This window comes from Protopterus annectens, chromosome 4.part0, assembly GCF_019279795.1.
Source record: "Protopterus annectens isolate FY-2018-M chromosome 4.part0, PAN1.0, whole genome shotgun sequence".
Taxonomy (NCBI): Eukaryota; Metazoa; Chordata; order Ceratodontiformes; family Protopteridae; genus Protopterus; species Protopterus annectens.
In genome coordinates this window covers 1,696,842,716-1,696,859,531 of record NC_056733.1, presented here as the reverse complement: position 1 = coordinate 1,696,859,531, position 16,816 = coordinate 1,696,842,716, and the positions used below count along the sequence as shown (strand labels likewise).

At 38.7% G+C, this 16,816-nt stretch overlaps 1 protein-coding gene across 1 annotated transcript in view; it reads right to left on the bottom strand.

Annotated features, from left to right (window-relative positions):
- Nucleotides 1-16,816, bottom strand: part of LOC122799984 (START domain-containing protein 10-like) — a 751,875-nt gene that overhangs the window by 422,983 nt on the left and 312,076 nt on the right. The window contains exon 3 of the mRNA XM_044069425.1: nt 15,874-16,021. Coding sequence (XP_043925360.1) covers nt 15,874-16,021 — 148 coding nt within the window. The remainder of the gene's footprint in view (nt 1-15,873; nt 16,022-16,816) is intronic.

Sequence of the window (16,816 nt, the reverse complement as noted above, 5' to 3'; positions counted from 1 at the left end):
TAAATGCTTAAGTCAAACTTGTTCTCAAGTCACAAATCTAGTATCTGAGAAAGAGCAACATCTGCTGTAAACATTCAAAAGTTGTGTTTGATTGTCAGCTTAGAAGGTGTCATTTAAAATAGTATAAGAATAAGATACTTCCTGTTAGTAGTTAGACAAATCCTTGTATTTGGCATGTTTTTTTTTTTTTCTCCTTTTTTGGCAAGTCAATTAAAAGTGCCTTAACTGAACCTTACGTGTATTGGTCTTTGAAGTTTTTTCCTTTGACATAGGCAGAGATCAGCTCAGAGTAGGCGATATGCTACAGAGTAAAGCTGGAGTTTTCTGAGACGGCAGTGTAGGGGCATCTGTTTGAGGCCAGTATTCCTCTTTGTGAGGTACTTCTATGGCCTTTCCAACTACTGCAGATGTCTTGTGAGGTACATTCCAAAAGGGGCATTGTACTCTATAATGGCTCTAATGAGTGTCGAGTAGAGTGGAACAATGATGTCTTTTTTTCCTGGATGAGAACCTTTTTGTGATGAGGTGTGCCATGTAGAAGGATTTCCTGACTACTGTGGCGATGTGATTATCAAAGGAGAGACTACTATCCACCTGGGTCCCACGGTCTCTTATCACAAATTCAGTGTTAAGGAGACTGCCGCCCATGTGGTAGTTCATGGGTACAGAGTTTTTACCAAAGGGGATGACAATGCACTTTTTGACATTGAGCTTGAGGCCATGGCTCTGATACCAGGCATCTGTCTCAGTGAGGCCCTTCTGTAGGATGTCTACATCATTTGGGCACTCGACTATGGCTCCTAGTTTGCAGTCATCTGCGAACTTCATTAGCCAAAGGCCTTCTGTGTTAGCCTGTACTTCAGAGAAGTAGATACCAAACATGAGAGGTCCAGGACTAAACCCTGTGGTACTCCTCTTGTCACTGGTTTGAAGTCAGATTTGGAGTCTGCAACTTTTATAGTGTGGGTTCTTTCAGTGAGCCATTTGGCAACCCATCTTGTGATGTAGGGATTTATGCCTAGTTTAGTGAGTTTTGCTATAATTCCAGAATGGGAGATGGTGTTGAAAGCCTTGGCGAGATCAAGATAGGCTGTGTGAACCACCTTACCCTCATCTACAGCTTTGGTGACTACCTCAAAGAAGTCAATCAGGTTCAGGAGGCATGATCTGCCTTTCACAAACCTGAACTGGGTGGTGTCCAGAGTTTGGAGGTTACCAATGTCACTGTTTATGAGTTCCATGATGATACGTTCCATGGCCTTACAGAACAGGCTCATCAGGCTAATAAGGCAATAGTTCCCAGGATCAGTGGTGAGTCCCACTTTGTAGAGTGGGATAACTGTTGCTGTGTGCCATTCAGTGGACACAAAGCCTAATGTGAGGCTATGATTGAATGTGGTGCTTAGGTGGGGAGCCAGTTCATTCTGACGTTCATGTAAAACACAGCCTGGGATGTTGTCCTGTCCCATGGATGCTGTTATATGAACTACAATAAAATATTCAAGGAATTTGAAGTTAAGAAAGTGCTGCATATATGGGTAGGGTCTTTAATGAAGGTGTTTTAAGAATGAGCATGAAGAAGTAAAGAAACATTTCTAGCAGCTGAGGTTTAGCATGCAAAGAACATGGAGGGGGACAGATAATGTCATACTTGCTGTTTCACTCTTGGAAAAAAGTGTTTTTGAATGGGGGCTTCATACCCCTGCAACTCCAATGTGCCCTTGCTTTTAAGTATATTAACTCTAAAATTGCAGTAACTTAGACAAAATGGCATTCAGTAAGATACTGCAATAAAAATCAACCAAATCACATTTATGTGATTGCACCTTAGAGTGCTGAGAACAAATGACTCATTAAGGGTTAAGAGTTTAACAAATACATCTTTAGGATGCTATATGAGAAACCATATGTGAAAACATACTGAAATCACAAAACATTAATACAGCCAGACCATTCACAAATCATCTATCACAATGTTCAACTCTTCTGGAGTCACTGGAATTTTTAGACAACAGTAACATAGTCTTATCAAAGTGAAAACGTATCCAGTAGTGTAGGTGGTGCATTACAATAAAACAGACTTCCTTACCTTCAGCTATAACTATGAGTATTGAAATTCAGAGAGTGAAATTGGCTTACCTCCTTCTGTCCGTATAAGAGCTATAGTTAAAATATTAAAAAGCCAGCAGTGATAAGAAATAAAATTGGTCGTGGTAACCAAGCTACAATAAAAATAAATAAAGAAAAAATAATTGCTTTAGGATACTAATGAAAAGACTTACATGAATAATATCCAATGTCTGCATTGACAGTCAGTCTCCCAATGTCAAAGGTTTCAATCATGTTACTGTCCCATTTCTTCCGATAATTTGTATCATGAAGGACATCATATAGAGTTTCAGCACAAACATCTCTACAGGTGATTCGTATCTGAAAAATAACATGATGATTGGTTTAATATAAGAATTTATTTGGCTTTTTTATGGATGTGAAAATGAGCTGCAGCTGGCTGATTAGGACAATACTGAGAATAAAAAAATAAAAGGAAGGACAGAGAATTGGAAGGAGACCAAGAAATCCATGAACTACTATATCCCTTCACATGCTTGAGACAGGAGAGATGCAAGCATATACTCTGACTGTCTTTTCTTTCATTCACACCATGATACTGTTACTGATTCTGGCTGAAGCATAAAGTGTTACATTTTTAAATGTAATGTCTGCTGAGAAAAGTGGGCACAGCACTGACTCTTAGGTGATAAATGAAGCTAGCGTAGTTGCAGGAAAACATCTCTGTTAGTAAAGCAAACAAAATGGCCATTTAAAGACCAAGCCAGTTCAAGAAAGAAAGAAAGGAAGACAGATGAAAAAAAGCAGAACAGAAGGCTGCAAAAACAGGAGAAACATCTCCTCAATAATTTATTAATCAAAAGCTAAAGATATGAGAGGCTACCGTTATGTAAGAATAACAGATGGTTACAGTTACATTACTGAGAAAGAAGATGAAATAAGACAGGAGGAAAAAGCATGTTAAATAATGCAACGGTAAAACAATAGTAAAGTAGCACGAAGCTGAAAATGAGAATGCAGTGCTAATAAACATATGCATCTTAAGAACAATATGTGTCTTTGTCTCATGTGAATCCATATATCCAACATACTTCATGTATTATTCACAGGATTGGTACCATTTAAGAAAAGCTAGGAAAGGCCGATGCACATGTTGAAACTGAACTTTCATATAAAAATAATAGCAGCAGACATTGAAGGTGGTTGTCTACAAACTGACTTAATCTGGTTTATTAAACAGCTACAGTTCATCCTATGGTCAGCACAGTGGAAAGGATCAAAAACTTGATGGCCCTCTTTTTTGGAAAGTAAGAACCATGAAGAAGCCCATTTGAGATATGCTTTTGGTGAAACTTAAAGCATGTAAGTATGAAACTTGAAGTAGATTTGGCACTTGTATTGCACCTTCATATGGGAACATGAAGTAGTCATGCAGATACAATGGCATATTCATGCTTCTAAGTACTGTATGTAAATCAAATGGGTGGAAGTTTGGCAACCATTAGGGAGGTTACTGAGAGCATGTCCTTGTTGCTATCTGGGCCAGATTTATAGACATTTTCTTATTATTACCCGACCAATTTATAAACTATATGAAAATTTATTTCAGAGGAAGTGCACTAAGTTTATTTGATAATGCTGGGATAGTTTATATTGAGGTATTCAAGGCTGATTGACTACATCTCCTCAGAGTATTCAGTTCTGACTCAAAGTAGCTTAGCATCAATAGTGCCTAAATGACAGCTCGAGGATGCACTTCCCTAGAACATACCTAGTCAAGCTCATGATCACATAACACAGCTAAAAAGTGAAGGTCTGTTTCTGGCATTTTTCACTGACTGTAATACTCAGTGATTAACCAAAAATAAAGTTTACAAGAGAAAGGACAAAAAATATGGCCAGAGACACTTAGGTGGCATACACAACAGGAAGAAACAAAGCTGTTCCTGCATCTGCCACTGCCATTTGTTGGCCACCACTGTCAGTTCTTCCTGCCTAGTGAGGCCTGATATTAGCAATACATTGAAAGGTGCATAACAATTGTAAAGCTCCTTTCCAAGTGGTAATATTGGGTCTTGTGCTAGCATAGCACTTAACCAGCTTGTCATTTTTCTGACATTAGAGCATAATCATGGTGCTCCATGCATTACAATATAATTAACAACATTGTACCAGGAGAGACACAGATCATGATTTATTTAAGCAATAAACAATGAGTGAGTGTGAATATACTGAGGATTTACCCACGGTTGGTATAGTCAGATCATGAGGGCAAAGGCAAAGTGATTAAACAAAGCCAACTGTGGGTAAATTCTCAAATGCCAACACCTACGAGTTGGTTATTGCTATTATACAATGACATTATTTAAGAAATAAATTGCTTACTTTTCTTAAATAATGTCTTTGCATAACAATGCTGAAGTGTTCCTCCCCATTGTTTCCTCATTCTTCCATGTTTGTTGTGTATGGGGACTTACGTTCCTATGCATGCACAATACATCAGTGCTGTTGAAAACAAGCAAAGGACAAAGGAAGATCTCCATTGCTTTTTATTATAAAACCTGGACATTTTAGAGGTATGGGAGAGAGAGAGAGATAGGGCAAAAATACAGTCAGGTACATTTCTTTAGTTTGGCAGAACATACCTGATTTTCCTTGTATTTGCTCTGCCCACCATACATACCTCTCGACCTCTTAGCTCAAGAAATGTCACAAAGCCTTAAATAACACGGGCAAAGGCCCCAAAATAGAGACCAATTTAAATGTTGCTCTTATAAACTTAGAAAGCTGCTAGAATAACAGGATTTATGCATTGCCTTAGGGATATGAATTCTGAAACTTGAAATGCATGTCATTATTTAATGACTTCGCTCCTCAGTGTTTGTCTGAAAACCACAAATTTTATGAGGGACAGACCAAAATTATGAGGCAAAATTCTGGACATTCTATACCTCCATAGCATATACTAATAGAATAAAGTTTGGTTGCACTTCAGTGACTGAGACTTTTTTCTATTGGTATATGCTCAATTTATAACAGAACACTGGTTGGGCTAACCAATCAGCATGCACATTTTTGAATACTGATGAGCTATCATTGCATCATTTGCAATATTGGGAATGTTTCAGACATTGCAGTGAGCTATGGGAACTACAGTCAAATGAAATACCAGATTTCAAGCAATATTATGTGGCAACAAGCATTCAGATATTTCAAAAGCATACATAAATATCTAAAGCTACCAGCCTTCAGAAATATTTGATGACTAGGCTGAGAGACAAGATATTAACGTATAAGAGAAATATTACTATAAGAAAACATTTCTTCACAAAAGGAGCATGAAGAGAAATGAGTACTATAAGAAAACATTTCTTCACAAAAGGAGCATGGAGAGAAATACCTACGGGAATGTGCAGCAGAAATATTTGGTAAAGATATTCTAAGGAATTCCCAAATGTATATGAAATTCACCTGGGACCAAAAGTATTAAGTATGGCAACAATACCTGAATGCAGATAGTAGGTAGGATTCCTCAAATAATGTAGCTGGTAAAAGATATACCCAGAATGGGAGACATCTATCTATATTAGTATTAAGGTTTAACAGTAATCTAACACACACTGGCTTACAATGGTAAACAAAAAATAAAATGCAGCATTCAGAGACCAAGAAAGGAAACAAACAGTGAACAAATGAAGGGACCAAATGGAAAGGAAAATAGTAAATGCAGTTTAGTGATAGTAAAATGCAAAATAAAAAATGTACCAACTTATTTGTTAAGCAGAAATAGGGAAGGCAGTGCATAAAATCTGGGCAAGGGTAAAATACAGAAAAAGAAACAGAGATGCCATTACTTTAAAGCTTAGGAACAGAAAAAAAAGGTAGAGAAAATAGATGACAAAATGGGAAAGGTTACACAAAAAAGAGAAAGACACATTTTGTGCAACAAGAGATTAAATATCACATGGAAACAAAGGTTAGAGTTACAAAAAACTAGACAATGAGCATGCATTAACATTTGATAAATGATTCATCCATATTCAGTGACTAACTTTGATAGGTAAATAAATGTATCAAGGAGAAAGGATTTGTGATAAATCTCCATCAGTAGAAATGCTGCTATGCATGGAAAAACAGCTTGAGGAAAATGAAAATTCAAAGCCCTCAGAGAAGGGATGAATGAGAATGTGATAGAAGGAGTAGAAAATGTGGCAGAAGAAATAGAGGAAGTGCAAGAAGTCACAGATAGTGAAGAAAATTAAATAATGGATTTGGCTTTATTGAGCTTAGAGCTCTATTTAGCAGACACGAAACCAGAAGTTACACTCCTGGTAGAAGGGAGATAAGTCAGATTCTTGTGTGACTCAGGGGCATCATGGACCCTGATACATCCCTCCAAACTGCCAGAGAATTCAGAGTCACCTGATTACATATTAGTGAAAGCAGCTAATGGACAGCTGTATCGGGAGCTCCTCTCCCATAATATTGTGATAACTGATCCTGTTTCAGGACTGACCCAGAAAAGCAAAATTGTTGTTTCTGCAAAATGTCCAGTAAACCTCTTGGGCAGAGACCTTATGCAGCTATTTGGTATAGCAGTAGTTCCGACTATGCAGGGTATGGAAGCACAGCGACAAATTGATACCTTTGCAGTGCAATCGGAGGGTGAAATGATTTATTGGTACAGCCAGGACTTGGTTACAACTGGTCCAGGGACGGTGACCGAGGAGTTGATGAACATAGCCTTCAGCAAGTTCCCCTCCCTTGACATTGATAGATAACATTTGTTGCACTGTACTCTGTATTATTGTAACACACCAGGACCTGATAAGGAATATGAGCAAGACTTGTTTAGAAATTGTGCAAACAGATTAATATTACGCAATCTGTGCTGGGACACAGAAGGGAACAGTGTAGTCAGCTGTTCATTGCCCCAGGAGTTCTTTGTACTTTACAAATCTAATCGGTTACAACATGTTAGCTTAACTAAGGACAAAAATGTGAAATGGGTAGACTTGGGAGAAAAAGTCACGAGATGGGAGAAACAGACAGAGTTAGAACTGTCAGAACAGGGAATACAAATACAGAAGTTGAATTGGATAACTCAGACCCACCCAGCTGTACACTTGCAGTCTAGCAAGGACAGCTGATTAGCACTCCTATTGAAGGAGGAAGAGAATGCCTTACAGGATATACCAGAAACTCTCTGGTCAACAGGAAAATCAGATGTAGGACTTATTCATACAGCGGGACCAGTTACTATTATGCCAAAGTCAGCATTTAGACCACAAAAAAGACAGTATCCCTTAAGGAAAGATGCAGAGGTAGGAATCAAACCTATTATAGCAGTTTTAGTTAGAAGGGTTAGAACTGATCACTGTAATACACCCTTATTTCCTGTTAAGAGAAAAGTAATGGAGAGACTGGCGGTCCACATTTCATGTTTTCGTAAATGACGTAGTATCATGTGGGCACCTAGGTGCCAGACCCACAACATTCCTGTTGAATGAGACTTAAAACCTCAACAAAATATTTTTTTTGTGTAGATATGTTTTTTTTCTGACAATTATACCCTGACAGCCAGCATTGGTCGTATCTACATTCAGGGGAAAGGTATATGACCAGGGCATAGAAGTCCAACAATATCTCACAAGAAATGGTAAGCAACCAGTGGATTTACCCCAGCAAGAGGTAGTCAAATTTTAGTTTTATGTTGATGATGACCCCAAGAAACCCCCACCTACAAGATTGTAAAGGCACCCAGAAGGTCATTGCACTTTTAGCCACTGAAGGACATAAAGTAAACAAAATAAATCAGCTTTGGAAAACAATAAATACCTAGGATATGTATCCATGAAGGTAGGACATTAAATGAGACAGAAAAGAAGATTTTGCAAAAAGCACCAAACCCATCAATTAAGAAGAAAACATGTCCTTCCTGCAATGATTTGTCGAGTTGGATTCCAAACTGTTTGGAATCTGCACCGTTGACTAACCTGATTTACAAAAAGCCTATGGCAGCACAGGATTTATTACAATGGACAGCAGAAGCAGAATCTGCTTTCTGAAAACTGAAACAGTTAACAGCGTCCTCATTAGTTTTGGGATTACCAAATTATCATAAACGTTTTTTCCGAACTGTAGATTGTAAGCAAGGTTATATGACATCAGTGTTAACACAGCAGCATGGGGACAAGCAACGCCCTATTGCTTATTATTCAACACAACTGGACCCAGTGGCACGGTCTTTACCTCACTGTGTACAAGCAGTAGTTGCAGCTGTAATGGCAGTACAGGCTTTGGCCTCAGTAGTGTTGTTCCACCCTCTCACATTGAGAGTTATATCTTTCCCCTGCTAGGCATCTTTCCTGTATGACTATATTGTTGAGCCAACCTCATATGACAATTGAACGATGTATGACTTTGAACCCTTCTACCTTGCTGCCAACCCCTTCAGATGGCACACCACACAGCTGCCTGCAGGTGATTGAGCAAAAGACACTAGCTAGAAAAGATCTTATGGATGTTCCCTTGGATGATGCCGAGGTGACATACTACGTGGACGGCTCATGCAAATGGGGTCCTGCAGGACAGAACCTAGTAGGATATGCAGTAGTTTCTGACACAGACATTATAGAAGCGAAATCTTTACCACATAGTTTATCTGTACAGGCAGCAGAATTGATTGCCTTGACACAGGCATGTACCTTAGCAAAAGGTAAATGTGTGAACACTTTTACTGAGAGCCAGTACGCTTTTTCTACTGTACATGTTTTTGTGCAACAGTGGAAAAAGCGAGGAATTATAACATCTACTGGCAAACCAATCAATCATGCACAGTTTATTTTAGATCTTTTAGAATCTATTCAGTTACCTCAAAAAGTAGCTATTTGTAAATGCACAGCTCATACCAAGCAACAGGACAGGATTTCAAAAGGTAATGCGAAAGCTGATACAGCTGCAAAGCAGGCAGCTTCAGAAGTATTTCTTTTGAATGAGGAATTACAACCCTCTGAGATTTTAGACTTAGAAATGTTAAAGACAATGCAGACACTTACTATGCAAGTTGAAAAACAAAGATGGGTAAAACGAGGAGCAATTCTCGAAAAGGGGCTGTACATCTCTAAAGAAGGAAAACGATATTGCCATCTAATTTGTTTAGATATGCAGCTTTGTTGAGCCATGGGCAGTGCCATGTCTCAACAGGGGGGATGGTACAGCTGGTGAACCAAGTGTTCACGACGTACGGATTTACAAACTACTCTAAAAAATTTTGTTCGTTATGCCACATCTGTAATAAACATCATGCACAAGGGGCGTTAAAGCCCAAGCAAGGGAGTTTCCCTACACCACCGTATCCGTTTCATACTATCTGTATGGATTTCATAGAGTTGAATAAATGTGAAAATAAGAAGTATTGTCTTGTCATTGTAGATATGTTTTCCAGATGGGTGAAAGCCTTTCCAACTAAAAATCCAGATGCTACAACTGTGGCCAAAGTTCTTGTTAAAGAAATCATCCCTAGATTCGGCATTCCAGAAAGGATCTACAGTGACAACAGCACACACTTCGTAAACCAGACCATACAGCAGTTAAGTAGACATTTTGGCATTTCTTTAAAAAATCATTGTGCGTATCACCCACAATCTGCAGGGCTAGTAGAGAGGCATAATGGGATTTTAAAGAGTAAGCTAAGAAAATTAATAACAGAAATGCAAAGAAATTGGGTGTACTGTCTGCCCCTGGCACTGTTGAGCATGAGAACTGTTCCGAATGCAAAAGGATTGACTCCTTTTGAAAAACTCTTTGGAAGGGCTTACTATATACCTCAGTGGAACTCTCATGCCCACAGACCAGGAAGCTGACAGTACATTAGCTGAGTATATGCGAAACCTTTTAAATTCTAAACATTTGTTGCAGTTAAATTCTGTTTCAGATAAAGAACGAACCAGACCATCAGAAGTGGCAGTGCCCCCTGGAGCGTGGAGCGTGGGTCTGGCTGAAGATAGTTAAGAAGAAGAATTGGGCATTTCTGAAGTGGGAAGGTCCACATCAAGTGCTTTTGTCAACACCCACTGCAGTCAAGATCGTGAGCGTGCCTCCTGGATCCACTTGACACACTGTAAATTAGTTAAAAAACTTTGAACTGGACCAGTGGAAAAGGAATTATAACATCTACTGGCAAACCAATCAATCATGCACAGTTTATTTTAGATCTTTTAGAATCTATTCAGTTACCTCAAAAAGTAGCTATTTGTAAATGCACAGCTCATACCAAGCAACAGGACAGGATTTCAAAAGGTAATGCGAAAGCTGATACAGCTACAAAGCAGGCAGCTTCAGAAGTATTTCTTTTGAATGAGGAACTACAACCCTCTGAGATTTTAGACTTAGAAATGTTAAAGACAATGCAGATACTTACTATGCAAGTTGAAAAACAAAGATGGGTAAAACGAGGAGCAATTCTCGAAAAGGGGCTGTACATCCCTAAAGAAGGAAAAACGATATTGCCATCTAATTTGTTTAGATATGCAGCTTTGTTGAGCCATGGGCAGTGCCATGTCTCAACAGGGGGGATGGTACAGCTGGTGAACCAAGTGATCACGACGTACGGATTTACAAACTACTCTAAAAAATGTTGTTCGTTATGCCACATCTGTAATAAGCATCATGCACAAGGGGCGTTAAAGCCCAAGCAAGGGAGTTTCCCTACACCACCGTATCTGTTTCATACTATCTGTATGGATTTCATAGAGTTGAATAAATGTGAAAATAAGAAGTATTGTGTTGTCATTGTAGATATGTTTTCCAGATGGGTGAAAGCCTTTCCAACTAAAAATCCAGATGCTACAACTGTGGCCAAAGTTCTTGTTAAAGAAATCATCCCTAGATTCGGCATTCCAGAAAGGATCTACAGTGACAACAGCACACACTTAAACCAGACCATACAGCAGTTAAGTAGACATTTTGGCATTTCTTTAAAAAAATCATTGTGCGTATCACCCACAATCTGCAGGGCTAGTAGAGAGGCATAATGGGATTTTAAAGAGTAAGCTAAGAAAATTAGTAACAGAAACGCAAAGAAATTGGGTGTACTGTCTGCCCCTGGCACTGTTGAGCATGAGAACTGTTCCGAATGCAAAAGGATTGACTCCTTTTGAGAAACTCTTTGGAAGGGCTTACTATATACCTCAGTGGAAATCTCTCATGCCCACAGACCAGGAAGCTGACAGTACATTAGCTGAGTATATGCAAAACCTTTTAAATTCTAAACATTTGTTGCAGTTAAATTCTGTTTCAGATAAAGAATGAACCAGACCGTCAGAAGTGGCAGTGCCCCCTGGAGCGTGGATCTGGCTGAAGATAGTTAAGAAGAAGAATTGGGCATTTCTGAAGTGGGAAGGTCCACATCAAGTGCTTTTGTCAACACCCACTGCAGTCAAAATCGTGGAGCGTGCCTCCTGGATCCACTTGACACACTATAAATTAGTTAAAAACTTTAAACTGGACAAAAATCTTGTTACATGCCAATAGCAAAAATGATAGAGTCCAGAAGAAACAGGAATGCAGAACAACCCTTTCCTCAGAAGTATTGCATAATCATCCTGTTAACTGTATTGGTGATAATAATCTTTTTGTTGTGGCCTTTTCTTTTCCCAGCCACACAGACTGAACTGAATAAACGTGAAGCGTTACTCATAAACTGGCATCCAAACTTTAACACTTACCAGGCACTTATATATGTGTATGCTGAGACTTTCAATGTTTCGAATTGCTGGATTTGCACGGCTTTGCTGACAGCATACAGGGGGTTATTAATGACTACTGTCACCCTAGGGGTCAATGAGACCTGGGAGAACTTGGTTTATGATACCTCAACCATTATAGCACAAGATAAAATAGCATTGCACTTGTCTGTTCCACAAAAGGGAACTGTGTGTTTTTATAAAAATGATACTGTTCAGGTGGGTTGGAGCAATTGCAATGTGACTGTTCCTTATAAATGTTACACTAAACGTAACAATGTAGATCTTTATTGTAATACAAACTATGATTCATTTCTTGGATTGATGCACAAAACACTTGATGAAGTAAAACATAATTCTGTTCTTTATAAACAGCTGTCTACAATTGATAGAAAAATGTTTCATGCAGGGTGAGTGTATATTCATAGCAAGGTTACTACTAAAGCAGAGGACTGTTATTTTGTGTGTGGCAGAAAGGCATACAAATGGTTACCTGAGAATTGGTCCGGCAGTTGTTTTTTGGGTTGCCTGGTTCTGGCCATACGACACACTGCAGTTTTGCCTCGTGGGAAAATTCAAAATGTCCGAGAAGTCGTCAAGAAACCTGTAAATCCAGTGGGACAAATTGATGCACGTTGGAAAGACCATCACTCTCTCGGCAAAGGACTGACACACATGGACTTGAGTGATAGTGTTATATCGTGGGCAGGCATATTACCAGCATATGGAGCAGTGAAATCGATCTGGGAGCTGAGAAAACTGTCAAAACTTCTCAAAGTAATGAGCAACGCAACTTTTTCTGCTCTCGAATTGGTGACTGATGAACTGAATGCTATGAGAACTGTAGTGCTACAAAACCACATGGCTCTCAACTTCACCCTAGCAGCGAGAGGTGATACGTGCGCTTTAATCCAAGAAGAATGCTGTTCGTATATTCCTGACCATAAACACGAGATAGACAATCATCTTAAGGTAATTCAGCAAGTGTCGGCCATGACCAAATCAGGCCCAAACCCACTGATGGACTTTTTCCAGAAGTGGTTTGGGGGTAGAGTACCATCCTAATGAACATCCTGATTGCCATTTGTGTAGGTATGCTCCTACTGGGAGTATGTGTTTGTTGTGGTATCCCCTGCATGAAAAGACTGATTAAAGATCTTATAGACATGTCAGTTTCTGAGACCTTATATCAAAGTGCTGAGTTTGAAGAACTGTTAAAAGATTGAAAATGCTTTCATGAGTTTAAACTGAATGACTCTCTTAACTGCAAATCCTGAGTGGAAGAAGTTAGGAGAAGAAAACAAACTGTTTATGCTTATTTTGAAAGTAGAATAAAAGTATTAATAGGGGGGAAATGTTAGAAAAATATGTATTAATGTGTGTATTAGCAATATGCTTAGTGCATTTAGAGCTTGAAAAGGGTTAACACATTTATTCTATTTCATACTGCATAAATCTGTACAAACTGCAGTTGCTTTCTGACCTTGTATTGTTAGCTAAAATCTTGCTTGTGCCTTGGAAATTTACTGAGAAGCAGGTGATTTCTGCTTGCATTAGGAAAATAATGAATAGAACAATACTACTTGTATGAAACTTAGACAAGAAGTTCCGCTGTGCTGTGAGAAAAGCTGTAGAAGTTACAGATAATTAGTACAAAGCCTGCTTGAAAATATGAACCGCAATCAGCATTTGCTTGTATCTGAGTTAGAAGAGTACCTTGAAATGTAACACTGTACAATAGAAGCTTGTAAATGGATTAATGGTCACCAAGGCCAGGTTGTTTTTCTCAAAAGTTTCTCACAAATCTAGTCATGTCAGCAGAAAATCTGAGCAACATCTGCTGTAAAACAATTCTAAAAGTTGTGTTTGATTACGTCAGCTTAGAAGGCCATGTCTTATAAAATAGTATAAGAATAAGCATACTTCCTGTTAGTAGTTAGACAAATCCTTGTATTTGCATGTTTTTTGTCTCCTTGTGGCAAGTCAATTAAAAGTGCCTTAACTGAACCTTACGTGTATTGGTCTTTGAAGTTTTTTCCTTTGACATAGGCAGAGATCACCTCAGAGTAGGCGATATGCTACGGAGTAAAGCTGCAGTTTTTTGAGACAGTCAGTGTAGGGGCATCTGTTTGAGGCCAGTAATCCTCTTTGTGAGGTACTTCTGTGGCCTTTCCAGCTGCTGCAGTTGTCTTGTGAGGTACATTCCAAAAGGGGCATTGTACTCTATAATGGATCTAATGAGTGTCGAGTAGAGTGGAACAATGATGTCTTTTTTTCCTGGATGAGAACCTTTTTGTGATGAGGTGTGCCATGTAGAAGGATTTCCTGACTACTGTGGCGATGTGATTATCAAAGGAGAGACTACTATCCACCTGGGTCCCACGGTCTCTTATCACAAATTCAGTGTTAAGGAGACTGCCGCCCATGTGGTAGTTCATGGGTACAGAGTTTTTACCAAAGGGGATGACAATGCACTTTTTGACATTGAGCTTGAGGCCATGGCTCTGATACCAGGCATCTGTCTCAGTGAGGCCCTTCTGTAGGATGTCTACATCATTTGGGCACTCGACTATGGCTCCTAGTTTGCAGTCATCTGCGAACTTCATTAGCCAAAGGCCTTCTGTGTTAGCCTGTACTTCAGAGAAGTAGATACCAAACATGAGAGGTCCAGGACTAAACCCTGTGGTACTCCTCTTGTCACTGGTTTGAAGTCAGATTTGGAGTCTGCAACTTTTATAGTGTGGGTTCTTTCAGTGAGCCATTTGGCAACCCATCTTGTGATGTAGGGATTTATGCCTAGTTTAGTGAGTTTTGCTATAATTCCAGAATGGGAGATGGTGTTGAAAGCTTGGCGAGGTCAAGATAGGCTGTGTGAACCACCTTACCCTCATCTACAGCTTTCGTGACTACCTCAAAGAAGTCAATCAGGTTCAGGAGGCATGATCTGCCTTTCACAAACCCAAACTGGGTGGTGTCCAGAGTTTGGAGGTTACCAATGTCTCTGTTTATGAGTTCCATGATGTTACATTCCATGGCCTTACAGAGCAGGCTCATCAGACTAATAAGGCAATAGTTTTCAGGATCAGTGGTGGGTCCCTCTTTGTACAGTGGGATAACTGTTGCTGTGTGCCATTCAGTGGACACAAAGCCTGATGTGAGGCTATGACTGAATGTGGTGCTTAGGTGGGGAACCAGTTCATTCTGACGTTCATATAAAACACAGCCTGGGATGTTGTCCTGTCCCATGGATGCTGTTATATGAAGTATAATAAAATATTCAAGGAATTTGAAGTTAAGAAAGTGCTGTATATATGGGCAGGGTCTTTAATGAAGGTGTTTTAAGAATGAGCATGAAGAAGTAAATAAACATTTCTAGCAGCTGAGGTTTAGCATGCAAAGAACATGGAGGGGGACAGATAATGTCATACTTGCTGTTTCACTCTTAAAAAAAAGTGTTTTTGAATGGGGGCTTCATACCCCTGCTACTCCAATGTGCCCTTGCTTTTAAGTATATTAACTCTAAAATTTCAGTAACTTAGACAAAATGGCATTCAGTAAGATACTGCAATAAAAATCAACCAAATCACATTTATGTGATTGCACCTTAGAGTGCTGAGAACAAATGACTCATTAAGGGTTAAGAGTTTAACAAATACATCTTTAGGATGCTATATGAGAAACCATATGTGAAAACATACTGAAATCACAAAGCATTAATACAGCCAGACCATTCACAAATCATCTATCACAATGTTCAACTCTTCTGGAGTGACTGGAATTTTTAGACAATAGTAACATAGTCTTATCAAAGTAAAAACGTATCCAGTATTGTAGGTGGTGCATTACAATAAAACAGCCTTCCTTACCTTCAGCTATAACTATGAGTATTGAAATTCAGAGTGAAATTGGCTTAGCTCCTTCTGTCCGCATAAGAGCTATAGTTAAAATATTAAAAAGCCAGCAGTGATAAGAAATAAAATTGGTCGTGGTAACCAAGCTACAATAAAAATAAAGAAAGAAAAACTAATTGCTTTAGGATACTAATGAAAAGACTTACATGAATAATATCCAATGTCTGCATTGACAGTCAGTCTCCCAATGTCAAAGGTTTCAATCATGTTACTGTCCCATTTCTTCCGATAATTTGTATCATGAAGGACATCATATAGAGTTTCAGCACAAACATCTCTACAGGTGATTCGTATCTGAAAAATAACATGATGATTGGTTTAGTATAAGAATTTATTTGGCTTTTTTATGGATGTGAAAATGAGCTGCAGCTGGCTGATTAGGACAATACTGAGAATAAAAAAATAAAAGGAAGGACAGAGAATTGGAAGGAGACCAAGAAATCCATGAACTACTATATCCGTACACATGCTTGAGACAGGAGAGATGCAAGCATATACTCTGACTTTGTCTTTTCTTTCATTCACACACTGAGATGATACTGTTACTGATTCTGGCTGAAGCATAAAGTGTTACATTTTTAAATGTAATGTCTGCTGAGAAAGGTGGACACAGCACTGACTCTTAGGTGATAAATGAAGCTAGCATGCTGTAGTGAAACATCTCTTGTTAGTAGAAGTAAAACAAAATGGCCATTTAAAGACCAAGCCAGTTCAAGAAAGAAAGAAAGGAAGACAGATGAAAAAAAGCAGACCTGAAGGCTTCAAAAACAGGAGAAACATCTCCTCAATAATTTATTAATCAAAGCTAAAGATATGAGAAAGCTGCCACTGTTATGTAAGAATAACAGATGGTTACAGTTACATTACTGAGAAAGAAGATGAAATAAGACAGGAGGAAAAAGCATGTTAAATACGAACGGTAAAACAATAGTAAAGTAGTACGAAAGCTGAAAATGAGAATGCAGTGCTAATAAACATATGCATCTTAAGAACAATATGTGTCTTTGTCTCATGTGGAATCCATATATCCAACATACTTCTCATGTATTATTCACAGGATTGGTACCATTTAAGAAAGCTAGAAAAAAG